This window comes from Balaenoptera borealis, assembly GCF_965194805.1.
Source record: "Balaenoptera borealis genome assembly, chromosome: 18".
NCBI lineage: Eukaryota > Metazoa > Chordata > Mammalia > Artiodactyla > Balaenopteridae > Balaenoptera > Balaenoptera borealis.
In genome coordinates, this window is record NC_138877.1 from 26121172 (window position 1) to 26145019 (window position 23848).

At 43.9% G+C, this 23848-nt stretch overlaps 1 protein-coding gene and 1 long non-coding RNA gene across 4 annotated transcripts in view; one reads left to right on the plus strand and one right to left on the minus strand.

The window, feature by feature from the left end:
• Window positions 1-5815, plus strand: part of VWA8 (von Willebrand factor A domain containing 8) — a 364407-nt gene extending 358592 nt beyond the window's left edge. For all 3 annotated transcript variants that reach the window (XM_082365255.1, XM_082365257.1, XM_082365256.1), the window contains one exon: window positions 126-5815. In XM_082365255.1, coding sequence (XP_082221381.1) covers window positions 126-234 — 109 coding nt within the window. In that variant the 3' untranslated portion in view covers window positions 235-5815. The remainder of the gene's footprint in view (window positions 1-125) is intronic.
• Window positions 1887-23848, minus strand: part of LOC309615702 — a 49566-nt gene continuing 27604 nt past the window's right edge. The window contains exons 2-3 of the long non-coding RNA XR_014236980.1: window positions 2396-16817; window positions 1887-2027 (exon numbers count right to left, since the gene is read on the minus strand). This is a non-coding gene — a long non-coding RNA (uncharacterized lncRNA). The remainder of the gene's footprint in view (window positions 2028-2395; window positions 16818-23848) is intronic.

Below are 23848 nucleotides of genomic sequence, written 5' to 3' on the forward strand. Positions count from 1 at the left end.
GGTATTAAAGAGTGAAAACTTCCCTCCCTAAGAAACCATTCGGATGCTGAGGTTTGCAGGGGCAGGAGGTGGAAGGGGAGCCCTGATTTGCAATGGTAATTTTCTTTCCCCATCCATCCTGACAGGCTTCAGAGAACTCTACCAGCTGGCCGGTCTTTCGTTGCCATGGATACCAAGGACATCCCTCAGATTTTACAACAGATTTTCACCTCCACCATGTTGTCCAGTGTTTAAGAAGTGCCCTTTATCATCCCGATGACCCTGGGATTTGAAATAAGCTAGGAAGAAAGAGTATTCTGAAGAAAAGAAGAGGTCTATAAAGTGCCCCCGAGTGATGACTGGATAATTCTGGCATTCCTGGGCCTTCCTGCGCTTGCTAAGTAATCAGAGTTCAGAGAAGCAGCCAGAGCGAGGCCCGTGCATGGAAATCTACAAGCATTGATGGGTTTACAAGTCATTAGAGGAAGCGAGTTGACCTGCATTATACAAAAGGTCAGGGTTAAGGGAAGGTAGTTTGAGAACTATGGTGCGTGGTCTGTTCCCAAAAACCTGACAGAAAGAGTACCTTGCTTTTGCCTTAACACAGCACCTGGTCACCTAGGATAACAAAAGTGACCCCAGCAAACTAAGCCTTTGATGCCACATCCTGACACTGGAATACAAGTCTGTGCAAACCCACCCAATCAACTCCTCTTCAATAATTATTTTTATTTTCTCCTCCACTCTGTATTGCCCAACAAACAATGACTTTACAGTATTTAACCCACTGAAAAGTCCTTTCGACTGCAATATTCTATAAAAGGTTGGGTTTTCTCAATAATTTCATTTTCTTAGCCAAAACCAAAAGGAATCAAAAGATCCTTGGATTGCTTCCTTTCCCATGTGACTTTTAAAAGGTTAAATAATAAGGAGCAAATGTCCTATTCTCCGTGCTGCTGGGATTGGAAGGATGTCTTGCCTTGAGTTTCCTGTTTCTTCTCCTTCTTTAGTGCTCCTCAAAAGTTTCACACTCCTCCGTTTTCGTGTCCAAAATGTAATGCTCAAAATAACAAATGCTTATGTTTTTACATAAAGCAAAGTAAAAACAAGGCAGTATGTTTGAACTGAATGGTAATGAGATTTCTATAGCTATAAATATATATATATATATATATATATATATATATATATATATATATATTTAAGCCTCATTCTTTTTTTTTATTCCCACTCTCTCTTGGGCTGACCTTTACTTATCAATAGACTCGATGTCAGTTTTTTTTTTAATCAAATGCTCCAGCAGAAGTCAGTCTCTTTCCAACCATATAATAAGTTTCTCTTCACCTTCAATGGTAAAGTCCGAAATGCTGGGGGCACCATTGTGTCTGTGCTTTCATAAGACAAGTTGGAAAAATTAGTCTTGTTAATAATGGTAAGTTATTCACCCATACATAGTGGGAATTGTACGATTCATTTTACTTTAACTATAGGAAAGAAAAATAGATGGCACCCATTTGTTTCACCAATCCATCTCCCTATCAAAGAAATAAAAGCAATCAGATTTCCAGTGCAGTATTGCCCAGCAAGTTTGCATGGCTTGTCTTGTTTCTCTAGACAGACGCTTGCTTTGTGTACTGAATCATCCAACGATGCAAACGATTTCAATCCAAGAAGTATCTTTAAAAATGCAATTGCAGGGCTTCCCTGGTGGCGCAGTTGTTAAGAATCCGCCTGCCAATGCAGGGGACACGGGTTCGAGCCCTGGTCCGGGAAGATCCCACATGCCGCGGAGCAACTAAGCCCGTGTGCCACAGCTACTGAGCCTGCTCTCTAGAGCCCATGAGCCACAACTACTGAAGCCCACGCGCCTAGAGCCCGTGCTCTGCAACAAGAGAAGCCACCGCAATGAGAAGCCCCTGCACCGCAACGAAGGGTAGCGCCCACTTGCCGCAACTAGAGAAAGCCCATGCATAGCAACGAAGTCCCAGCTCAGCCAAAGATAAATAAAATAAAAATAAATTTTTTAAAAATGCAATTGCAGGGCTTCCCTGGTGGCGCAGTGGTTGAGAATCTGCCTGCCAATGCAGGGCACACGGGTTCGAGTCCTGGTCTGGGAAGATCCCACATGCCGCGGAGCAACTGGGCCCGTGAGCCACAGTTGCTGAGCCTGCGCGTCTGGAGCCTGTGCTCCGCGACAAGAGAGGCCGCGATAGTGAGAGGCCCGCGCACCGCGATGAAGAGTGGCCCCCGCTTGCCACAGCTAGAGGAAGCCCTCGCACAGAAACGAAGACCCAACACAGCCATAACTAAAATAAATAAATAAAATTTGAAAAAAGAAAATGCTCCGTATTAAAAAAAAAAAAAAAAAAAAGAGGGAAAGCAATATTTAAAAAAAAAATGCAATTGCATTAATAACAACAATAATGATAATGATAAGAACGGCAGCTAGCATTTACTGATTACTATGTACCAGGTATGCTAAGTGATTTCATACGCTATTCCATTCAATCCTCACAACAGTGCAGGTAAAATAGGTATTTTTTAACCTCATTTACAGATAAGGAAAGTGAGGCTCAGAGAACTTAAATCACTTTCCCAAGATTCCCATTTCGAGACTATTGACTAACTACTCATTGTACTATTAACATCCTCATTTTATGAAGAAGGAAACTGAGGCTTAGGGAAATTCAGGAAAACAGGGTCAGGGGCAGAGCTGTGACCCTGGATTGTCTCCTCTCATGCTTTATTCTTGCAAACCTAGATGTCGAGCTTTTGGTGCCTTTTTCTCCTTTCTCCCAGTGCAGTTTCTCTTCTTGCAAAATGACCACATTTCCTAGAGCTCCCTCTCCCTGGTACTCAGAAGCTATCTGCACAATTTGAGCACTTAGAGGAGGGAGTGGGGACCAAGGACATGGGACACTGCTGGAGGGACACTTCTAACCGCTCCTTCTTGGGCCCACAGCAAATTGAGGAAGTGTCCATCCAAGGGGCAGCTTAACCCCTAGGGGTGCCCCTTTGCTAGAGGGTCACAGCCCCTGAAAGCCTTTGGAAGTTGAATCCAAGAGTGATTGACGGAACAGCCTTTTAATGAATCCTGCCTATGGGTAACTACCTGAGTAAGCAGAAGCCTTTTTTTTTTTTTTTTTTTTATAACATGGAAAGAATGTTCTCAAGTAATTTAATTTCCCTTTCCCCACTGGCCAGACATCCTTTGCAAAAGTTATTTTTTAAAAATATGTAACTCCTGGCTTTTCTGATTTGTAAGAGGGAAGGATGATGGGGGAGGGGAGTAGAGAGTGAGAAAATGAAGGGCTTTTTTTCACTTCTTGCAATACCTAAGAAGTTGTGCCTTTATTATTAAATGCACTTAATTATAGGCCACTCCAAGCTGTTCCCAGGCCCTTCTTAGGGCCAGGACGTTATAATAAACACATTGTGTGCCTCAGGGGGGGGCTTCCAGAGAAAGGCAGCTAAACCCGTCCTCAGGGAGCCCGTGTAATGCTGAGAAGGTTCATTGTGATCCCCAGCAGCCAGGAGGAATGAATGCCATGAATCGTCTCAGTAGAGGATGCGTTTTCCCCCCCAGAGTCCTTTGTGTGCTCCAGCAAAATGACCTCATCACATACAGGCGGCTCAAACGCAGCCACAAGAAGAGGGTGGAAGCAGGAGTACCAGAGCCCAGCACATGTTTGGAATGAATCATTTAATTCTTTACATTACACCCTTTCCTGTGAACTATCAGGAGGAGAAATCCATCAATGCCAGAAAGGTTTACTCTAAACAAACTTTCAGGCTTTGGGAGCCATTTAGAAGTGGTTTTCCGTGGGGAGCATTGCCAGCGTCCCTGAAGGCAGCTCCGGAGGCTCCAAACCCTCCCTCCACCTGGTGCCTTCTCGTGCCTGTCAGATCAGCCAAAACGAGATTCCTCAGGGAACAGAGCAAAGAGATATGGGACCAGGGAGCAAGAGGCATCCTCGCTTATTTGTTGCGTTTCTATTTGTTTCCTCCCATCACAATTATAAGACATATTTCACAAGTCTAAGCTGATACCTCATGTGCCTAGACAGATTTTTTTTTTTTTCTGGAATTGCATCTAAGGAATAGGCAAACGTCCATTCGTATTTAGTAAACTGTACATCACTTCTTCATCTTATTAAGAAATAAAATGTCCCCTTTTTAAAAATCATTCCAACCACTAACAGAGATGGCTTTTTAAAATACTTAATTGAAGAGTCTAATTCACTACCAATTTCTGGTCAGGGTTATATCATAAAGTTCTTACCTGTTGCCTTTCCTTTACATTTTTTCTAAGACTTGCTGTGGCAAAAGTACTACAGGTAATGGAAAGGAATTCCAAAGTTCCATCTTGTAGTGGGAGGATTTCCAAACTCTGGGTAGAATTAGTCAGTAGGAAGGAAGTTCTCAATGCTGCTCGGCTGTTAACTACCTGTGCAGACTTGGGCTAGTCACTCGTGGGCTTCAATTGCTTCATCTCTGAATTAAAAGGGTTGGACAAAATGATCTCTAACACTGAAGTCCCATGTTCCTTTATCTCCTACAGAACTGACTTTGTCCCTTGTATGTCTTAGAGAGCCACACCATTTCAGTGTATTTTTGTCTCAACCCCACACACATTTTAACCCCTACTGTACAGAGGATTTTGGCACGTATCTCAATCGCCCTAACAAAACTGTTATTGAATGAATATGCATTCTAAAAGCTACATAAGCTTCATTAGAATTGGACAAGAGGGCTTTTTCCCCCCAGCAGCTGGACAGATATTTCTGTTGGATCATGATTCACAAGATTTCTGCCCATTGTCTCTTGCTTTGCATTTTACAGCCATAAAATAAAATTCCATATCTGCTGATCTGCACAGTGGGATCAAAAAGTATCAGGAATTGGAAAACTACTGTGTGCTGAGAGCTGACCTTTGGGCCACAGCTGAACAATGTGCAATTGTGTATGTGGTTTTTTTTTTAAATTTTTAGATCCTGTAAACAAAAATCTCCTCCAGAGGAGGAAAAAAAAAAATGCTTGCCAAGCAAACTCTCAAGATGAGAGCGATTTGACACTCTTTTTTTTTTTTGAGACTAAGCGCTGTCTGGGGCTTTCACCTTCAAACAGAGACAGCGTCCCTTCTGGCCCAGCCGTGCACATTTGCTTTAGAATGCCAGGATTACATAATTTTAAAACTGAGTGGCACTTGTGGTATTTGGCCACTCAGAGCAAAGTATAACACTCTTTTAAGCTGGCTTGGGTCCAGAAGGTGGCAAGAACGTCATGTTCTGCTCTAAGAAATCTCATCAAGGGACCTGTCAGCTCTAAAGAGCATGGACCACCACGCATGGTCCCCCCATCCCGCCCTCAGCAGGCACCAAAGGCACCCTGACCCTTCGCTCTTCTCACGGGCTTCAGTGAAAGGGTTTGGAGCTGCCAGCTTTTCCCCTATAGGAACAACTGAAGGATTTGTCAATAAACCCTGACTCCAAAGATGATAGGTATGACCCCAGAGGAGTTCCAGAATATAAGGATTTATTGAAATTACATGCAACTCTGAAGCATTAGCAACAGTAACTGGAGCTTGACCTGGAAATGGAAGGAAACTGTCTGTCTGAATTTCCCAAAGCGAGTGTGCCTGTCATGCCGGCCGGAATGTGGAGAGAAAGTAACGAGCCTGTCAAGAGTCCTTTGTGTAATTGGTCTCATGATGCCATACTTGAAGCCTTATTCGTTGAAACTTGAAGAAAAATAAAGTGTATTTACTCAGACAGGACATTCAAGTTGGACTTTCAAATGTAACATATTTATATTAATAAATACCGATGCTAATTTATTGAGACTGACCATTTCTTCATTTCGGAACTAATAATTAAGTAGTCGTCCATCATCAGGCTCCAGGAATAGAGTGAGTCTCAACAAAGCTAGGTGGTCCGTTTCCTTTTACAAAAGATTTTCTGGCCCATATGAAATTCAGCGCTGAAAACGCTGGCCCAGAAAGGAACACTTAGGGGCCAGTGGAAATAAGTGGCAACACTGGGGAAGCAGCCTGTTGACCACCGTTGGCCTTGCCTCCCGGCACGTGGGATGGGGGATGGGGGATGGGGGTGTCCCCATAGATCCCAGAGCTGGTGAGGAATCCAAGGGTCTCTGTAGCAGGCCAGGATGCCCAGATTCCGGGGTGTATGCACACACAATTAAAAGGACAGATGATGGGCTACCTGGGAAGGCCTAAAGCTTAGTTAATGGACACAGGCACTGGGGAAATACAGCTGTCTGTTTTGCAGTGAACAAAGAAATGGTCTGTTATCTGAAAAGTATCCCTTAGGACCCAGATGCTTTTGAACAACTATTTTCCAGGCGGATAGAATATGCATGTCCATACATGGCAGGCTTGAGTACAAAGATGTGATATTCAATGTGTGGTGCCTGAACTAAAGCCTCTCTTTTTCTCTCTCTGACCTTTCCTACAAACTGGAGGGAACTGGAGCACTCTCTGCAGAGGTGGAAGATTGTCTCAGCTCCACAAAACCTCCTGAAAGCAGACATTCACTCACTTGGCAGGACTACAGCCCTGCACAGCTGGCCTGGCGCCTTGCCCCGTCACATCTGAAGTCTATCTTTAGAGAGGGGTTTCTCAGCGAGAGGGGCTCCCCTCTTTTAAAATACAAACAGCTCTGGGAGGCCATCCATCACACGCATCTTGGTTTGAATCCCTCATTCACAGGCTTTCCTCCTAGCCCAGCTGAGATGAAGGTCCTCAGACAGTAATGCGACTGGGGGGGAGGAGAAGAAGGGGGTGAGGGACATTTGCCACTTGGAGCATCACCCAAGCAGAGGAATGGGCCTGGGGCACAGCAGGAGGGCATGAGACATGGGCACATGGCGGGCTGTGCATTTGGTCCTCCTGAGAGCACTCACTGAAGGCTTCCACGGGTGTGCATTGGTGGTGGCTGCGTTCTCTTCCATCTTGTTTTTAATTTTTTAATATTTTTAAAGGGTTCAAGTCCTTTTTTTAAATTAATTTTTATTAGAGTATAGTTGATTTACAATGTTGTGTTACTTTCTGCGGTACAGCAAAGTGAATCAGTTATACATATACGTATCTCCCCTGTTTTTTTTGGATTCTTTCCCATATAGGTCATTACAGAGTATTGAGTAGAGTTCCCTGTGCCATACGGTAGGTCCTTATTAGTTATCTATTTTATATATAGTAGTGTGTATATGTCAATCCCAATCTCCCAGTTAATCCCCACCCCTTGCCCCCTTGGTAACCGTAAGTTTGTTTTCTATATCTGTGACTTTATTTCTGTTATATGTGGAATCTTTTAAAAAGGTACAAATTGAACTCATCTTGCTTTTTTAGAGACATCAGATTTCCACCTGTATTTCGCCCTCCATCTTATGGAAGCTCTACCTTTCTGACATCTGGGTTACAGAAGCAGGCGCAGCAGACATGTCTGGGAGGGAATACCCTAGCCATGATTAAGGGCCTTCAGCCCAAGGGCAAGGCCTTTCAACTTTGGAAACCTACTCCACAGCCCCTGAACCATGTCTCTGGTGAAGTGAACAAATCGGATTCTTTCTTATGCCCTGTTCAGTTTGCTAAGAGAAGAACTCTTGCCCTGAGCTGGGGACCTTTCAAAAGAGAACTTGTACCTCTGAAAGGCTGCAGCATTTATTGGAGGCCACTTTCCTCCTTGCAGAGGCAGGGCAGGTCTGCGCCCCACAGGACAGCCCAGCAAGCCATGGGGAAGTTGTAGTGCTAAGAGCTGTGGAATTCCCAAGCTCCATCCTGGTGAGGCCTAAAATGAGATCAGAGAGAGCCTCTTCAACTCAGAACATTCCTTTTGTGGAATGAGTTCCGAGCACACTTCTGCTGGAAAGTTTTCTGAAGTGTCTGTAATTCAGCCTTTAGGAAGAAGATGTTATGTAACAGTTTCTAAAAGCCCTTAAGGATGTCCTGACTGCTGTCTGCTGCACACGGTAGGGTGTTACTCCAGGACCTTGCTTCAGACAGGTCTGGACTCAAAGAGGGCTAAAAATCCTCAACAGAAACTCTCCGGTAATTAAGCAGCACCCAGCAACAAATGAGCACAGCCGTGTGGCTGACAGGGTCTTTGTGCTTCGGCTGGGAGTCAGGCCTGTGCCTCTAAGCTGAGAGAGCCAAGTTCAGGACATTGGTCCACCAGAGACCTCCCGGCTCCACGTAATATTAAACGGCAAAAGCTCTCCCAGAGATCTCCATCTCAATGCTAAAACCCAGCTCCACTCAATGACCAGCAAGCTACAGTGCTGGACACCCTAAGCCAAACAACTAGCAAGACAGGAACACAACCCCATCCATTAGCAGAGAGGCTGCCTAAAATCATAATAAGGTCACAGACACACCAAAACACACCACTAGACGTGGTCCTGCCCACCAGAAAGACAAGATCCAGCCTCATCCACCAGAACACAGGCACCAGTCCCCTCCACCAGGAAGCCTACACAAACCACTGAACCAAATTTAGCCACTGGGAGCAGACACCAAAAACAACAGGAACTACGAACCTGTAGCCTATGAAAAGGAGACCCCAAACACAGTAACTTAAGCAAAATGAGAAGACAGAGAAACACACAGCAGATGAAGGAGCAAGGTAAAAACCCACCAGACCAAACAAATGAAGAGGAAATAGGCAGTCTACCTGAAAAAGAATTTAGAGCAATGATAGTAAAGATGATCCAAAATCTTAGAAATACAATGGAGAAAATACAAGAAATGTTTAACAAGGACCTAGAAGAACTAAAGAGCAAACACACAATCATGAACAACACAATAAATGAAATTAAAAATTCTCTAGAAGGAATCAATAGCAGAATAACTGAGGCAGAAGAACAGATAAGGGACCTGGAAGATAAAATAGTGGAAATAACTACCACAGAGCAGAATAAAGAAAAAAGAATGAAAAGAATTGAGGACAGTCTCAGAGACCTCTGGGACAACATTAAACACACCAACATTCTATTTATACGGGTCCCAGAAGAAGAAGAGAAAAATAAGGACTGAGAAAATATTTGAAGAGATTATAGGTGAAAACTTCCCTAATATGGGAAAGGAAAGAGTCAAGTCCCGGAAGCACAGAGAGTCCCATACAGGATAAATCCAAGGAGAAACACGCCAAGACACATATTAATCAAACTATCAAAAATTAAATACAAAGAAAAAAATATTAAAACAGTGAGGGAAAAACAACAAATAACATAAAAGGGAATCCCCATAAGATTAACAGCTGATCTTTCAGCAGAAACTCTGCAAGCCAGAAGGGAGTGGCAGGACATATTTAAAGTGATGAAAGGGAAAAACCTACAGCCAAGATTACTCTACCCAGCAAGAATCTCATTCAGATTTGATGGAGAAATTAAAACCTTTACAGACAAGCAAAAGCTAAGAGAATTCAGCACCACCAAACCAGCTTTAAAACAAATGTTAAAGGAACTTCTCTAGGCAGGAAACACAAGAGAAAGAAAAGACATACAATAACAAACCCAAAACAATTAAGAAAATGGTAATAGGAACATACATATGGGTAATTACCTTAAAGGTAAATGGATTAAATGCTCCAACCAAAAGACATAGACTGGCTGAATGGATACAAAAACAAGACCCATATATATGCTGTCTATAAGAGACCTACTTCAGACCTAGGGACATATACAGACTGAAAGTGAGGGGATGGAAAAAGATATTCCATGCAAATGGAAATCAAAAGAAAGCTGGATTAGCAACTCTCATATCAGACAAAATAGACTTTAAAATAAAGACTATCACAAGAGGCAAAGAAAGACACTACATAATGATCAAGGGATCAATCCAAGAAGAAGATATAACAATTGTAAATATTTATGCACCCAACATAGGAGCACCTCAATGCATAAGACAAATGCTAACAGCCATAAAAGGGGAAATCGACAGTAACGCAATAGTAGGGGACTTTAACACCCCACTTTCACCGATGGACAGATCATCCAAAATGAAAATAAATATGGAAACACAAGCTTTAAATGATACATTAAACAAGATGGACTTAACTGATATTTATAAGACATTCCATCCAAAAACAACAGAATACACTTTCTTCTCAAGTGCTCATGGAACATTCTCCAGGATAGATCATATCTTGGGTCACAAATCAAGCCTTGGTAAATTTAAGAAAACTGAAATCGTATCAAGTATCTCTTCCGACCACAATGCTGTGAGACTAGATATTAATTACAGAAAAAAATCTGTAAAAAATACAAATACATGGAAGTTAAACAATACACTACTAAAAAACCAAGAGATCACTGAAGAAATCAAAGAGGAAATCAAAAAATAGCTAGAAAAAAATGACAATGAAAACACGATGACCCAAAACCTATGGGATGCAGCAAAAGCAGTTCTAAGAGGGAAGTTTATAGCAACACAATTCTACCTCAAGAAACAAGAAACATCTCAAATAAACAACCTAACCTTACACCTAAAGCAATTAGAGAAAGAAGAACAAAAGAACCCGAAAGTTAGCAGAGGAAAGAAATCATAAAGATCAGATCAGAAAAAAATGAAAAAGAAATTAAGGAAATGATAGCAAAGATCAATAAAACTAAAAGCTGGTTCTTTGAGAAGATAAACAAAATTGATAAACCATTAGCCAGACTCATCAAGAAAAAAAAGGAGAAGACTCCAATCAACAGAATTAGAAATGAAAAAGGAGAAGTAACAACTGACACTGCAGAAGTACAAAGGATCATGAGAGATTACTACAAGCAACTCTATGCCAATAAAATGTACAACCTGGAAGAAATGGACAAATTCTTAGAAAAGCACAACCTTCTGAGACTGAACCAGGAAGAAGTAGAAAATATAAACAGACCAATCACAAGCACTGAAATTGAGACTGTGATTAAAAATCTTCCAACAAACAAAAGCCCAGGACCAGATGGCTTCACAGGCGAATTCTATCAAACATTTAGAGAAGAGCTAAAACCTATCCTTCTCAAATTCTTCCAAAATATAGCAGAGGGAGGAATACTCCCAAACCCATTCTATGAGGCCACCATGACCCTGATACCAAAACCAGACAAAGATGTCACAAAGAAAGAATATCACTGATGAACACAGATGCAAAAATCCTCAAGAAAATACTAGCAAACAGAATCCAACAGCACATTAAAAGGATCATACACCATGATCAAGTGGGGTTTATCCCAGGAATGCAAGGATTCTTCAATATATGCAAATCAATCAATTAGATACACCATATTAACAAATTGAAGGAGAAAAACCATATGATCATCTCAATAGATGCAGAGAAAGCTTTCGACAAAATTCAACACCTATTTATGATAAAAACCCTCCATAAAGTAGGCATAGAGGGAACTTACCTCAACATAATAAACACCATATATGACAAACCCACAGCCAACATCATTCTCAATGGTGAAAAACTGAAAGCATTTCCTCTAAGATCAGGAGCAAGACAAGGTTGTCCACTCTCACCACTAGTATTCAACATAGTTTTGGAAGTGTTAGCCACAGCAATCAGAGAAGACAAAGAAATAAAAGGAATCCAAATTGGAAAAGAGGAAGTAAAGCTGTCACTGTTTACAGATGACATGATACTATACATAGAGATTCCTAAAGATGCTACCAGAAAACTACCAGAGCTAATCAATGAATTTGGTAAAGTAGCAGTATACAAAATTAATGCACAGAAATCTCTTACATTCCTGTACACTAATGAAGAAAAATATGAAAGAGAAATTAAAGAAACACTCCCTTTTACCATTGCAACAAAAAGAATAAAATACCTAGGAATAAACCTACCTAACGAGACAAAAGACCTGTATGCAGAAAACTATAAGACACTGATGAAAGAAATTAAAGATGATACAAACAGATGGAGAGATATACCATGTTTTTGGATTGGAAGAATCAACATTGTGAAAATGACTATATTACTCAAAGCAATCTACAGATTCAATGCAATCCCTGTCAAACTACCAATGGCATTTTTCACAGAACTAGAACAAAAAATGTCACAATTTGTATGGAAACACAAAAGACCCTGAATACCCAAAGCAATCTTGAGAAAGAAAAACGGAGCTGGAGGAATCAGGGTCCCGGACTTTAGACTATACGACAAAGCTACAGTAATCAAGACAGTATGGTACTGGCAGAAAAACAGAAATATACATCAATGGAACAGGATAGAAAGCCCAGAGATAAACCCACATACATATGGTCACCTTATTTTTGATAAAGGAGGCAAGAATATACAATGGAGAAAAGACAGCCTCTTCAATAAGTGGTGCTGGGAAAACTGGACAGCTACATGTAAAAGAACGAAATTAGAACACTCCCTAACACCATACACAAAACTAAACTCAAAATGGATTAAAGACCTAAGTGTAAGGCCAGACACTATCAAACTCTTAGAGGAAAACATAGGCAGAACACTCTATGACGTAAATCACAGCAAGATCCTTTTTGACCCACCTCCTAGAGAAATGGAAATAAACACAAAATAAACAAATGGGACCTAATGCAACTTAAAAGCTTTTGCACAGCCAAGGAAACCATAAACAAGATGAAAAGACAACTCTCAGAATGGGAGAAGATATTTGCAAATGAAGCAACTGACAAAGGATTAATCTCCAAAATTGACAAGCACCTCATGCAGCTCAATATCAAGAAAACAAACAACCCAATCCAAAAATGGGCAGAAGACCTAAATAGACATTTCTCCAAAGAAGATATACAGATTGCCAACAAACACATGAAAAGATGCTCAACATCACTAATCATTAGAGAAATGCAAATCAAAGCTACAATGAGGTATCACCTCACACCTGTCAGAATGGCCATCATCAAAAAATCTACAAACAGGGCTTCCCTGGTGGCGCAGTGGTTGAGAGTCTGCCTGCCAATGCAGGGGACACGGGTTCGAGCCCTCATCTGGGAAGATCCCACGTGCCGTGGAGCAACTGGGCCCGTGAGCCACGGTTGCTGAGCCTGCGCGTCTGGAGCCTGTGCTCCGCAACAAGAGAGGCCGCGATGGTGAGAGGCCCGCGCACCGCGATGAGGAGTGGTCCCCACTTGCCGCAACTGGAGAAAGCCCTCGCACAGAAACGAAGACTCAACACAGCCAAAAATAAATAAATAAAAGAACGTGAATTTCTTTAAAAAAAAAAAAAGCAAACTGGGCTATTCATTTCAGTAACAGTCAAGTCGGCTTAGTTTGCATTCAATTTCCAATCAGTTTCTCAATCTATTTCATCTGAAGTCTTCACATTACCCACTATAAAAAAAAAAAAATCTACAAACAATAAATGCTGGAGAGGGTGTGGAGAAAAGGGGACCCTCTTGCACTGTTGGTGGGAATGTAAATTGATACAGCCACTATGGAGAACAGTATGGAGGTTCCTTAAAAAACTAAAAATAGAACTACCATATGACTCAGCAATCCCACTCCTGGGCATATACCCTGAGAAAACATATTCAAAAATAGTCATGTACCACAATATTCATTGCAGCTCTATTTACAATAGCCAGGATATGGAAGCAGCCTAAGCGTCCATCAACAGATGAATGAATAAAGAAGATGTGGCACATATATACAATGGAATATTACTCAGCCATAAAAAGAAATGAAATTGAGTTATTTGTAGTGATGTGGATGGACCTAGAATCTGTCATACAGAGCAAAGTAAGTCAGAAGGAGAAAAACAAATACTGTATGCTAACACATATATATGGAACCTAAAAAAGAAGAAATGGTTTTGAAGAACCTAGGGGCAGGACAGGAATAAAGACGCGGACGTAGAGAATGGACTTGAGGACATGGGGAAGGGGAAGGGTAAGTTGGGATGAAGTGAGAGAGTGGCATGGACATATATACACTACCAAATGTAAAATAGATAGCTAGTGGGAAGCAGCTGCATAGCACAGGGAGATCAGCTCGGTGCTTTGTGACCACCTAGAGGGGCGGGATAGGGAGGGTGGGAGGGAGACGCAAGAGGGAGGGGATACGGGGATATATGTATATGTATAGCTGATTCACTTTGTATGCAGCAGAAACTAACACACCATTGTAAAGCAATTATACTCCAATAAAGATGTTAAATTAATTAATTAATTAGTTAATTAAAATAAAAGCCCTTAAGTAGTATTACCTCAGCACAAAAAAATCTAGTGCCTCTGAAAAAGGAATGTGACCCCTTAAAGAAAAATAGCTCTTTTTCCCTCTTCTAAGGAAGATCAGGGGTTCTTTCTTTGTTTGTTTTTTTAGGTATAATTGACATATATCATTATATTAGTTTCAGGTGCACCACATAATGATTCAATATATGTATATATTGCAAAATGATCACCATAATAAGTCTCATTAACATCCATCACCACACATATAAAGAGGACCTGTTGTGCATTTCCTGATCCTTGGCTCTGACCTCCCTCCCCTTCATCACTGCCGTCCCCAAAGTGCTTACAAATAAAGACCATGACATCAATTTCCCTCTTAAAGCCACTTCAGCTCCTCCCTATGATGATCTCATTTGTCCCGTTGTTGGGACATCACTAAATCAGCCTGTCCCACCCAGGTCTCCTGTGAAGAGGCCACATGGCTGGCACCCTGAAAATATCATATGAGTCAGGACAGGGACAAGCACAGAAGGCAGGGAGAGGTTGACGTTTGTTATGAGAAGAGTCACCCTGCTTTCTGTAGTCAGCCCCATCCCCGCCACGCCGTAGCACCCGAGAAACCCACCCTCAGCTCTGTGTGGTGCAGGTTCAGCCCCCGTGAGGTCACGATGGATTTCTGGACCTGCCCCCGTCAGCTCTGTGACTTTAGGCAAGTTTCCTGGCCTCTCTGAGCATCACTTTTCTCCCTTCTGAGATGAGGACAATAATTCCATATCTCAGGGTTCATGTGAAGATGGAAGGAAAGTAATGAAAGCACCTCATAAACAGAAAGTGAGTCCAGGATCAACAGGCATGTGGTCTTAGGCCCATAGAGGGACGTGGCCACTTGGAAGGTGAGGGTCTCTTTGGCTAATTTTGTTTGGGGACCTTAGGCCTGGTCAGACACCTCAGAATGGATGCAGGGCCCAGAGCGGCCTGTCCCTCAGGAGGAATGAAGCGGGGACCGAATAAAGGAAAATGGAGGGCAGAGCAGCTGGGGTGCAGGGCAGATGATGGGCAGCCCCTCAGCCCCAGGACTCTGATCCCTCCCATGTGCTCTGCCTTACTTACACTTACAGACGTGGTTGTGATCATGACGTGTTTCCTGGTCAGAACTTCGCTCTGCCTCTGGCTGAGGGGAGGTGAAATGGCCTTTCTCAGGAGGGCCTCCCAGGAGTTTGCAAGAAAGCCACAGGCTCCCTTTGGGAGCTGTTAGCACTGGAGCTGTTTTTAAAGTAAAGACGATAATAGAGTCCATCTGGGATGTCTTCCTGGCCTGTGCCGCTTCCTCAAACCCATGGGAGAAGACCTGACTCAGCCAGGTATTCAGATACTCCTCGAAGGAATTGGTCCCTTTAGTGAGTCCCTTGAAGGGGAGGCAACTAAGGAGTCTTAGAAGGTTAATTCTGGGCTGCCGTGTTCTATATACTGGGAGAATAATAAAAATTATTATTATTAAACAAAATAATAATAGCTGGCCTTTATCTAGAACGTCCCACGTGCCAGGCACTTCCTAAGCACTTTTCATAGATAAACTCATTAAATCCTTACAACGATTTCAAGAGACAGCTACTGTACTTACTCCCATTTTATTTCAAAAGCAAAGACAACCATCTAAAAAATACAACAAACGAGTGAATAAAACAAAAAAGACGCAGACTCACAGATCTAGAGAACAAAGTAGTGGTTACCAGTGGGGAAAGGGAAGGCGGAAGGAGCAACATAGGAGTAGGCGGGGCAAAGGGTTATTATGGGATTATGTGAAATCATGTGTGTGCAACTTTTGAAAATTGTAAAGCACTGTAAGATTTAAAGAATCATTCAATTAAAAAAATATTTTTTTCATTAAAAAAAAGAAAAGAGCAAAGACAACCAGTCTACTGTAAAAGAGGAAAGAAAAAGCCAACTTGCAGACTGAGGGAGAGAGAGGTACACGCGGCAGGCACCCTGATCACAGTGAGAACGGTCTCCGAAGCTGAGTGCATCGTGTCGTCACCGTTCCCAGGTCTGACTTCCCTGTCGCGGGGAAGAACAGGGATCAAGACCCGTTTGCCTTCAGCCCGGCCTCGAGAAAGCAGTCAGGAAACTTGAATAAGGAGCTGTGGGCTGCAGGGGCACCGTGGTCCTGGGAAGCGGGATGTGGGCTGGCTCTCAAGGGTGAGCAGTCAGGGAGGCCTGGGGGGGAGGCGGGGGCCAGAGTGGTCCAAGCCAAAGCCTGAAGCTGGGATGTCCGAGGGGCAGCGGCGGTGACAGGTCTCCGTGTTTAGCTGCCACCGTCCGGCCCTGAGAAGGGGCCTCCTCCTCAGAGCCTCCAGGGTGGCCTTCTGGGCTGCTCAGCTGCCAATGCCAGCCTCGACTGGCCGGGGTGGGGGGGCGGGGGGAGGCCAGTGGGCAGCCCAGGCCCTCCTGGAGCCCAGAGTCATGACAGCACGACAGAGCACGCCTCCTTATGTGGCGGGACTTCCTGACGTGGCTGCTCTGTTTTGCTTTGCATGTTTGTTTCTCCTTGAAAATGAGCTGAGAACCTTTTACCCAAGATTACAAGTTGGGCTGGTGATGAAAGGTCTGTGCCGTGCACAAGGAGCCCTCGGGGAAGAGCGTTCACATTTGCAAGCCCTTTTGTTGAAAATAGCTTGCTCTGTGGGAAAAAAAAAAAAAAAAAAGGAAATTAGCTGGGAGGATTAGAATCATTTTGGCCTTTGTGAGGCTGCCTGAGATCCCTGGCTAATCATCATGGCTGCCAAACATTTCAACCCTACACACAACCCAGTAAGACCTCTAGATTCATAAATCTCTAGAAGGCTTAGGAAAAAATCAGTCGGCCCATGTTCCCAAACCCAGGCAAAATCACGCTTCAGCAAGTCGTTTTGCAAAGGGCCTGACAAAGTATAGATTAGTCAATGGGATGGATGGATGGATGGATGAATTAGTGGGGTAACTCAGTGAGTAGATGAGGGGGTGATGGATTGAAGGGGAGAAAGTCTACCCTATTTAAAATACCTCAGAGAAAGGAGATTCCCAGGGCTCTTGTTAGTACCCACAATAATAATAGTGTAGCAGAGGTAGAGATTCAGCTTTAGCCTAAGCGGGAATTCTGTCACATCTGCCAGCATGGCAACACAGGACCACTTCCAATCCACTTATGTGAAAGATGAGGGACCTCGTGAAAAGGATTTCATCCCAAGAAAATAGCAAATCAGACACATAAGCTTGACCCTATAGCAAAATCTTAGTAGTGGGAAGGACAAGGATGCAGGCGGGTATTGAACATGAATTTCTGTCCAGGTCAGCCCCTGGTGACAAGCACACACCCAGGCAGCTGTGCCCAGAAGACACAGTGACACCCAGCAGAGACCATTCTTTACGGGCACCTGAGAAAGCTCCAAGGGACCACATGCTGCTTAGCAAGGCACAGAGGCCTTGACAAAAAATAAAATGTCCTCAAGCTCATGGGCATCAGATTCGAATCATGACTCCTGTACTAACCAGTTTTCTGTCCTAGGGAACTTTGTAAAAGTATATTTCTGGGACTTCCCTGGTGGCGCAGTGGTTAAGAATCCGCCTGCCAATGCAGGGGACACGGGTTCAAGCCCTGGTCCGGGAAGATCCCACATGCTGCAGAGCAACTAAGCCTGTGCGCCACAACTACTGAGCCCGTGTGCCACAACTACTGAAGCCCATGCGCCTAGAGCCCATGCTCCGCAACAGGAGAAGCCACCGCAATGAGAAGCCCGCGTACGGCAACGAAGAGTAGCCCCCGCTCTCCACAACTAGAGAAAGCCCGCGTGCAGCAACAAAGACCCAATGCAGCCAAAAATAAATAAAATAAAATAAATTTATAAAAAATAAAAATATATTTCTATTAAGATATAATTCACATACCATAAAATTCACCCTTTTAAGGCATGCACTTCTGTGGTTTGGAGTATATTCAGACAGCTGGGCAAACATCATCACTACCTAATTCTAGAATATTCTCATCACCCCAGAAGGAACTCCCATGCTCATTAGTAGTCATTCCCCAGTGTTCCTCTCCCTAGTCCTTGGCACCACTAATCTATACTTTCTGTCTCAATGGAGTCTCCTACTGGACATTTCCTACAAACGGATTCATACAATATGGCACCTTTTTTTGCATCTTTCACTTACCACAATGTTTTTAAGACTTTTCAACGTTGCATCATGGATCACTACTTTACTCCCATTTTATGCCCAAATAATATTCAACTGTACAAATATACCATATTTTGTCTATCTGTTCACCAGTTGATGGACGTTTTGGCCGTTCCACTTTTGGGCCAATATGAATAATACTGCTGTGAACATTCCTGTACAAGCTTTTGTGTGGACATATGTTTTCAGTTCTCTTAGATATGTAACTAAGAGTGGAATTGCTAGGTCATACAGTAACTCTATGTTTAACTTTTGAAAAGTTGTCCAACTGTTTTCCAAAGCAGCTGTACCTACCATTTTATATTCTCACCAGCAAGATGAGGGCTCCAATTTCTCCACATCCTTTCCAACACTTGCTATTTTCTGTCCTTTTAACTATTGCCATCCTAGTGGATGTGAAGTGGTGTCTCATTGTGGTTTTGATTTGCATTTTCCTAGCGACTAATGATATTGAGGACATTTTCATGTGCTTATTGGCCATTTGTGTATCTTCTTTGGAGAAATATCTATTCAAATGCTTTTCCTATTTTTTAACTGGCTATTTGTCTATTGTTGAGTTGTAAGAATTCTTTAAATATTCTGGATACTGGACCATTATCAGAGGTATATGATTTGCAATTATTTCCCTCATTCTGTGGGTCATCTGCACTTTCTTAATAGTGTTGTTTGAAGCAAAAAAAGTTTTTTAATTTTGATGAAGTCCAATTTATCTAATTTTTTCTTTGGTTATTTGTGCTTTGGGTGTCATATCTAAGAAACCATTGCTTTATCCAAGGTTATGATGATTTATGCTTATGTTGTCTTCTAAGAGTTTTACAGTTTTAGCACTTACATTTAGATCTTTGATCCATTTTGGGTTAAATTTTGAGTATGGTGTAAGGTGGACATACAACTTCACTCTTTTACATGTGGATATTCAGTTTTCCCGGCACTGCTTGTTGAAAAGAGAATTCTTTCCCAATTGAATTGTCTTGGCGTCCTTGTCAAAAAGTAATTGACCATAAATGTATGGGTTTATTTCTGGACTATCAATCCTTTTCCAATGATCCATACATGACTATCCTTATGCTACTACCACATAGTTTTGATTACTATAGCTTTGTAGTAAGTCTTGAAAATGAAAAATATAAGTGCTCCAACTTTGTTCTTCTTTTTTAGATTATTTTTGCTGTTCTACGTCCCTTACATTTCCATTTGAATTTTAGGATCCGCTTGTTGTCATTTCTAGAAAAAAGAAAAGGCCATCTGGGATTTTGGTAGGGATTGCATTAAATCTGTAGATCACTTTGGGGAGTACTGCCATCTAATAAAATTAGGTCTTCTTGAACAAAAGATACGTTTCTATCCTTTGAGGACTTCTTTCATTTCTTTCAGCAATGTTTTGTAGTCTTCAGGGTATAAGACTTGCGCTTCTTTTTTCATTCCTAAGTATTTTATTCTTTTTGATGCTATTGTATGTGAAATTATTTTCTTAATTTTATGTTCAGGTTGTTCATCGATCATGTACAGAAATACAATTGAGTTTTGTATATTGATCTTGTATATGGCAACCTTGCTGAACTTGTTTACTAGTTCTGATGCAAGTGAAAACACCACGAAGCTCACTGTTCTTACTAAGCTTCAGCCATTTTTCTTAATTAAATGCTCCCAATTCTTGCAGGCCTTTGGTTAATTTCCAGAGTTCTGAAAAGTTGATTCTGACCATTTTTTCAGTGTTCTCGTCACTTTTATGGAGGAGAGGATTTTTCCGAGGCCCTCACCCACCAGCTTTACTGACATCACCCCTCTTAAGGAAGCGTTTTATGCCTCCATTTCCTCAACTGTAAAATGTTTTGTTATTGTTTCATAGTTTTTGGGAAATGATCAATAAGATAATGTGGTCACAACATTCTAAATCAAATATACTTCAATTAAAAAAAAGTAAGATAATGTGGTAAAGCACATACCACCTGGCACTAGCGAGTACTCAGGAAGGCTCCTATCACTGGAGAAAGAGGCAGGAAGCGGCTGTGAAGATGCAGCGGCCATCTAGCCTTGCTCACCATCGCACAGCGGTGCCATCCTCAAACCACCACGCTTATACCCAAATAGCCCACCCCTAACCCCAGCCTGGGCTTATACTCAACTCCTCATATAGCAAACCCTCCCTTTCATTCCTGTCTCCCTGTCAAAGCCTACCTTTCCCAAGCTGTGCGTCGTCAGTGTCTGATCTCTGCCAGGTGGTGACGTGCCAATGACTCGTAAGCCAGCCAGCCAGGTAACTGAGGGTCTGAACCTGGCTATGCTCACAGGTCTGAGTGAGGGTCACCAAGCCTGACACGGCCAGCTTGGGAGAGGCAGAAAGAGGCAGATTTCAAACCACACCAGCTCCATCCACCTTGACCTCAGGCCCAAACTGGCAAGGAGGACTTCCATGGTTTATGAGTGATACTAAGAAGCCTAAACCTGGAGGTTTTCAACCAGAGAGAGCAACTGAGTGCTCACGATAAACCTCGAAGCCCTGCAGGCCTTCCTTGCATTCCAGCCACCTCAGCCTCACGGGGATTAGTCAGTTAGTTGGGCACCCAGCCCCCGGAGGACGCGGTGCTCCCCCAGCCCCGTCTCCAGATGCTCCACCCACGCCCCGCCCTCCAGGCCACCACAGCCTCTGACTGACCTCACATCTGCTGCCCCTTTGCTGGACCTGCCCTCCCACCCCCTCCCCCATCTACTTGCCCCTAGTCCTTCAAGGCCTAACTCACGTGACCTTCTGAGAGAAGAATTTCCAGAGAATTTTCTCGCTACTGCTCTGCCTCATAAATTTATCCAGCACATGTTTACGGAGCAGCTGCTACATTTCAGGGGCTCTCCTGGGTTGGGGATACAACAGTGAACTTGCTCTGGTGGAACATACATTCTAGTGGCAAAAACCAAAAAAATAAACAGGAAATATGTAGGCAGTGATAAGCTCTGAGAATAAAAATAAGAGGGTGAGCATTGTATTGGGGGCACTATTTTAAATAAGGTGCACAGGGAAGCCTCTCTGATAACAATTGAGCAGAAACCTGAAGGAAGTAAGGTAGTGGGCTGCTCAAATATCAAAGAGAAAAGCATTTTAGCCAGAGGGAACAGCAAGTGCAAAGGCCCTGAGGTGGAAGCGTGTTTTACAAGCTTGAAGAACAGCAGGGAGGCCAGTGTGGCTGGACTGGAGTTAACAAGGGGGAGAGTGTCAGACAATGACGTCAGAGAGATAGCAACCCCTAAACTATGCGGGACCCTGCAGTTCACGGTAAAAAGTTTGGATTTTACATGATGTAAGTCTGGTAGTCAATGAGGGTTCTGAGCAGAACAGTGACATACTCTGAATTGCATTTTGAAAGGATCACTTAGGCTGCCATATTGAGAATAGGTGGTGGAGGGTCAAGGGTGGAATCAGAGAGACTGGTTAGGAGGTCATGGCAATGATTCACACATGGCACAACGGTGGCAGGGCCCCAGGGGAACAATGGAGGTGGTGAGAGGTGATCAGAATCTGGGTATATTCTGATGGTGGAGCCAGCAGGATTTGCTGATGGATTAGCTGTGGAATGTGAGAGAGAGAGAGGAATCTAAGATGATGTCAAGGCTTTGGGTCTGCGGAACTGAAAGCAGAAAGTTGCCACTTACTGAGATAAGGAAGCCAAGCAGATAAAGTAGAAGGGGTGAAGCTGGAGTCCCCATCTTCTGCCTCCAAGGCCGAGCTCCTCCCTCAGAGCACAAAGACCCAGCTGTGGCGAGACATCCCTTCTGCGGGGATTTCCTGAGCCATCTACAGATATCTGCAAGTTTTATCTTTCGACTCTCCATGGCTGTGGACTGGGGGCACTTTGGAAATCTCCAACGAAGACCCTCTTTCCTCGGGTCACATTGTCTGAATACGCTGGGAACCAACAGAGTTTGTCCAGGTCCCAGTGGCTGACAAGAGGCAACGCCCTGGACTCCCACATGCGCAGACCCTGAGCTGAGTCTCCACAAGGCTGGCAGGGGAGGAAGACAGGACATCCGAACAGCAGTTCTCTGCCTTGTCTGCATACTGGTGTCACACGGGGCAGGCCGCCCTCCAGGCCAGTTCATCACAACGTCTGCCAGACCAGGAGGGTGGGGGGCATGAGGTGGAGCTTGGCATCTATGAGTCTGTTTCCCAGATGATCCCAATATCCAGCCAAGGTTGAGCACCACCACCTTGGATCAACAAGTACTTCTCCGGGGCCTCCTGGTGTTTCCTGATCCAGCTGTGCTGAGCCAGGGGCGAGCTCTGTGGGGGGATGAAAGCACCCCTGTCCTTACAAAGTCAGGGGAACCAGGCAGGGGCTGCCGAACACCTTTTTGCTCAGAACTGAAACCAAATCCATCTCTACAGGAAAGCAGTGAGGCTCACCCAACCCCACTCCACATCTCCACCTCCAGCCCTGCTGTGAAAGTGAGCATATTGCTTCTCTTCTCTTTTTTTTTTAAGGCAATCTGGCCAAGCTCTGCCCGGGAATGTCTCCCAGCCAAGCCCACCTGTGTGTGGAATGTGGCCTAGAGGTGAGAGAGCTCAAGGCTGAGCCGGGCGTTGGGTGTTCATTCCCACCTGGGCGCTGGGACAGAAGGGGTGATGGCAGGGAATCGATGGAAACAGGTCAGATTTCAATTACAGACGCAGGAGCCTGGAGACCTGCTCCCCTGCAAAGCCCAGGGTCAGCCGTTCCACAGGCAGCAGAGAGAAGAGCCATTCATCCCACAGAAGCTCCCCCCAGGCCTGTGGGCAACTGGGACCCCCTCCCCGGTCATCTGGCTCCCCAGACACTTTTGTGGACAGAACTCAAATAACTTGATTAAAGTAAGATGAAACGAGAAACGTTTGCTCCTTGAAAATTGCTAACATCTGGCCTGGCCAGCACACCAGAGCGAAGGCTCTTTGTAACTAAGGGAAGGGGTCCCCAAGGAGCTTGGGAGGGGGACCGCGGCTGCTCCCGGCACACCCACCTCCCAGCCCGCCCACGGGAGCCGCGAACTGTGATGCAGGGCCGGCGGGGAGAGAAGAGGGTCCTCATCAGCCCAGCTGGGCTTGAACCTCGACGCCGCCGTGACTGCGCATGCGCTCTTGAGACGCCGTTTCCTCGCAGTCTTGTCCAGAGCGTCCAGCGGATTCTGTGAGCAGAGCTGACACGGGAACACCTTCCGTTCCCTTAAGTCTCCCTCCAGGCTCCTCTCACCTGCCCGTGGACCCATTGTTTGATAGACTCACTTATAGCTGAGTCAGACTGTCATTCGCACACCCCAAAGACCTCCTTTCTGTGGGTCCAGAAGGAGGAGAGTGAAAGGACCTGGTTGTAATCTGAATGTTTGAGTCCCCCCCAAAATTCATATATTGCAATTCTATCCCCAGTGTGATGGTGTTTGGTGGTGGGGACTTTAGGAAGTGATCAGGTGATTAGTATCTTTATAAAAGAGACCCCAGAGCACTGTCTCTACCCCTCCCCAGGTGAGGATACA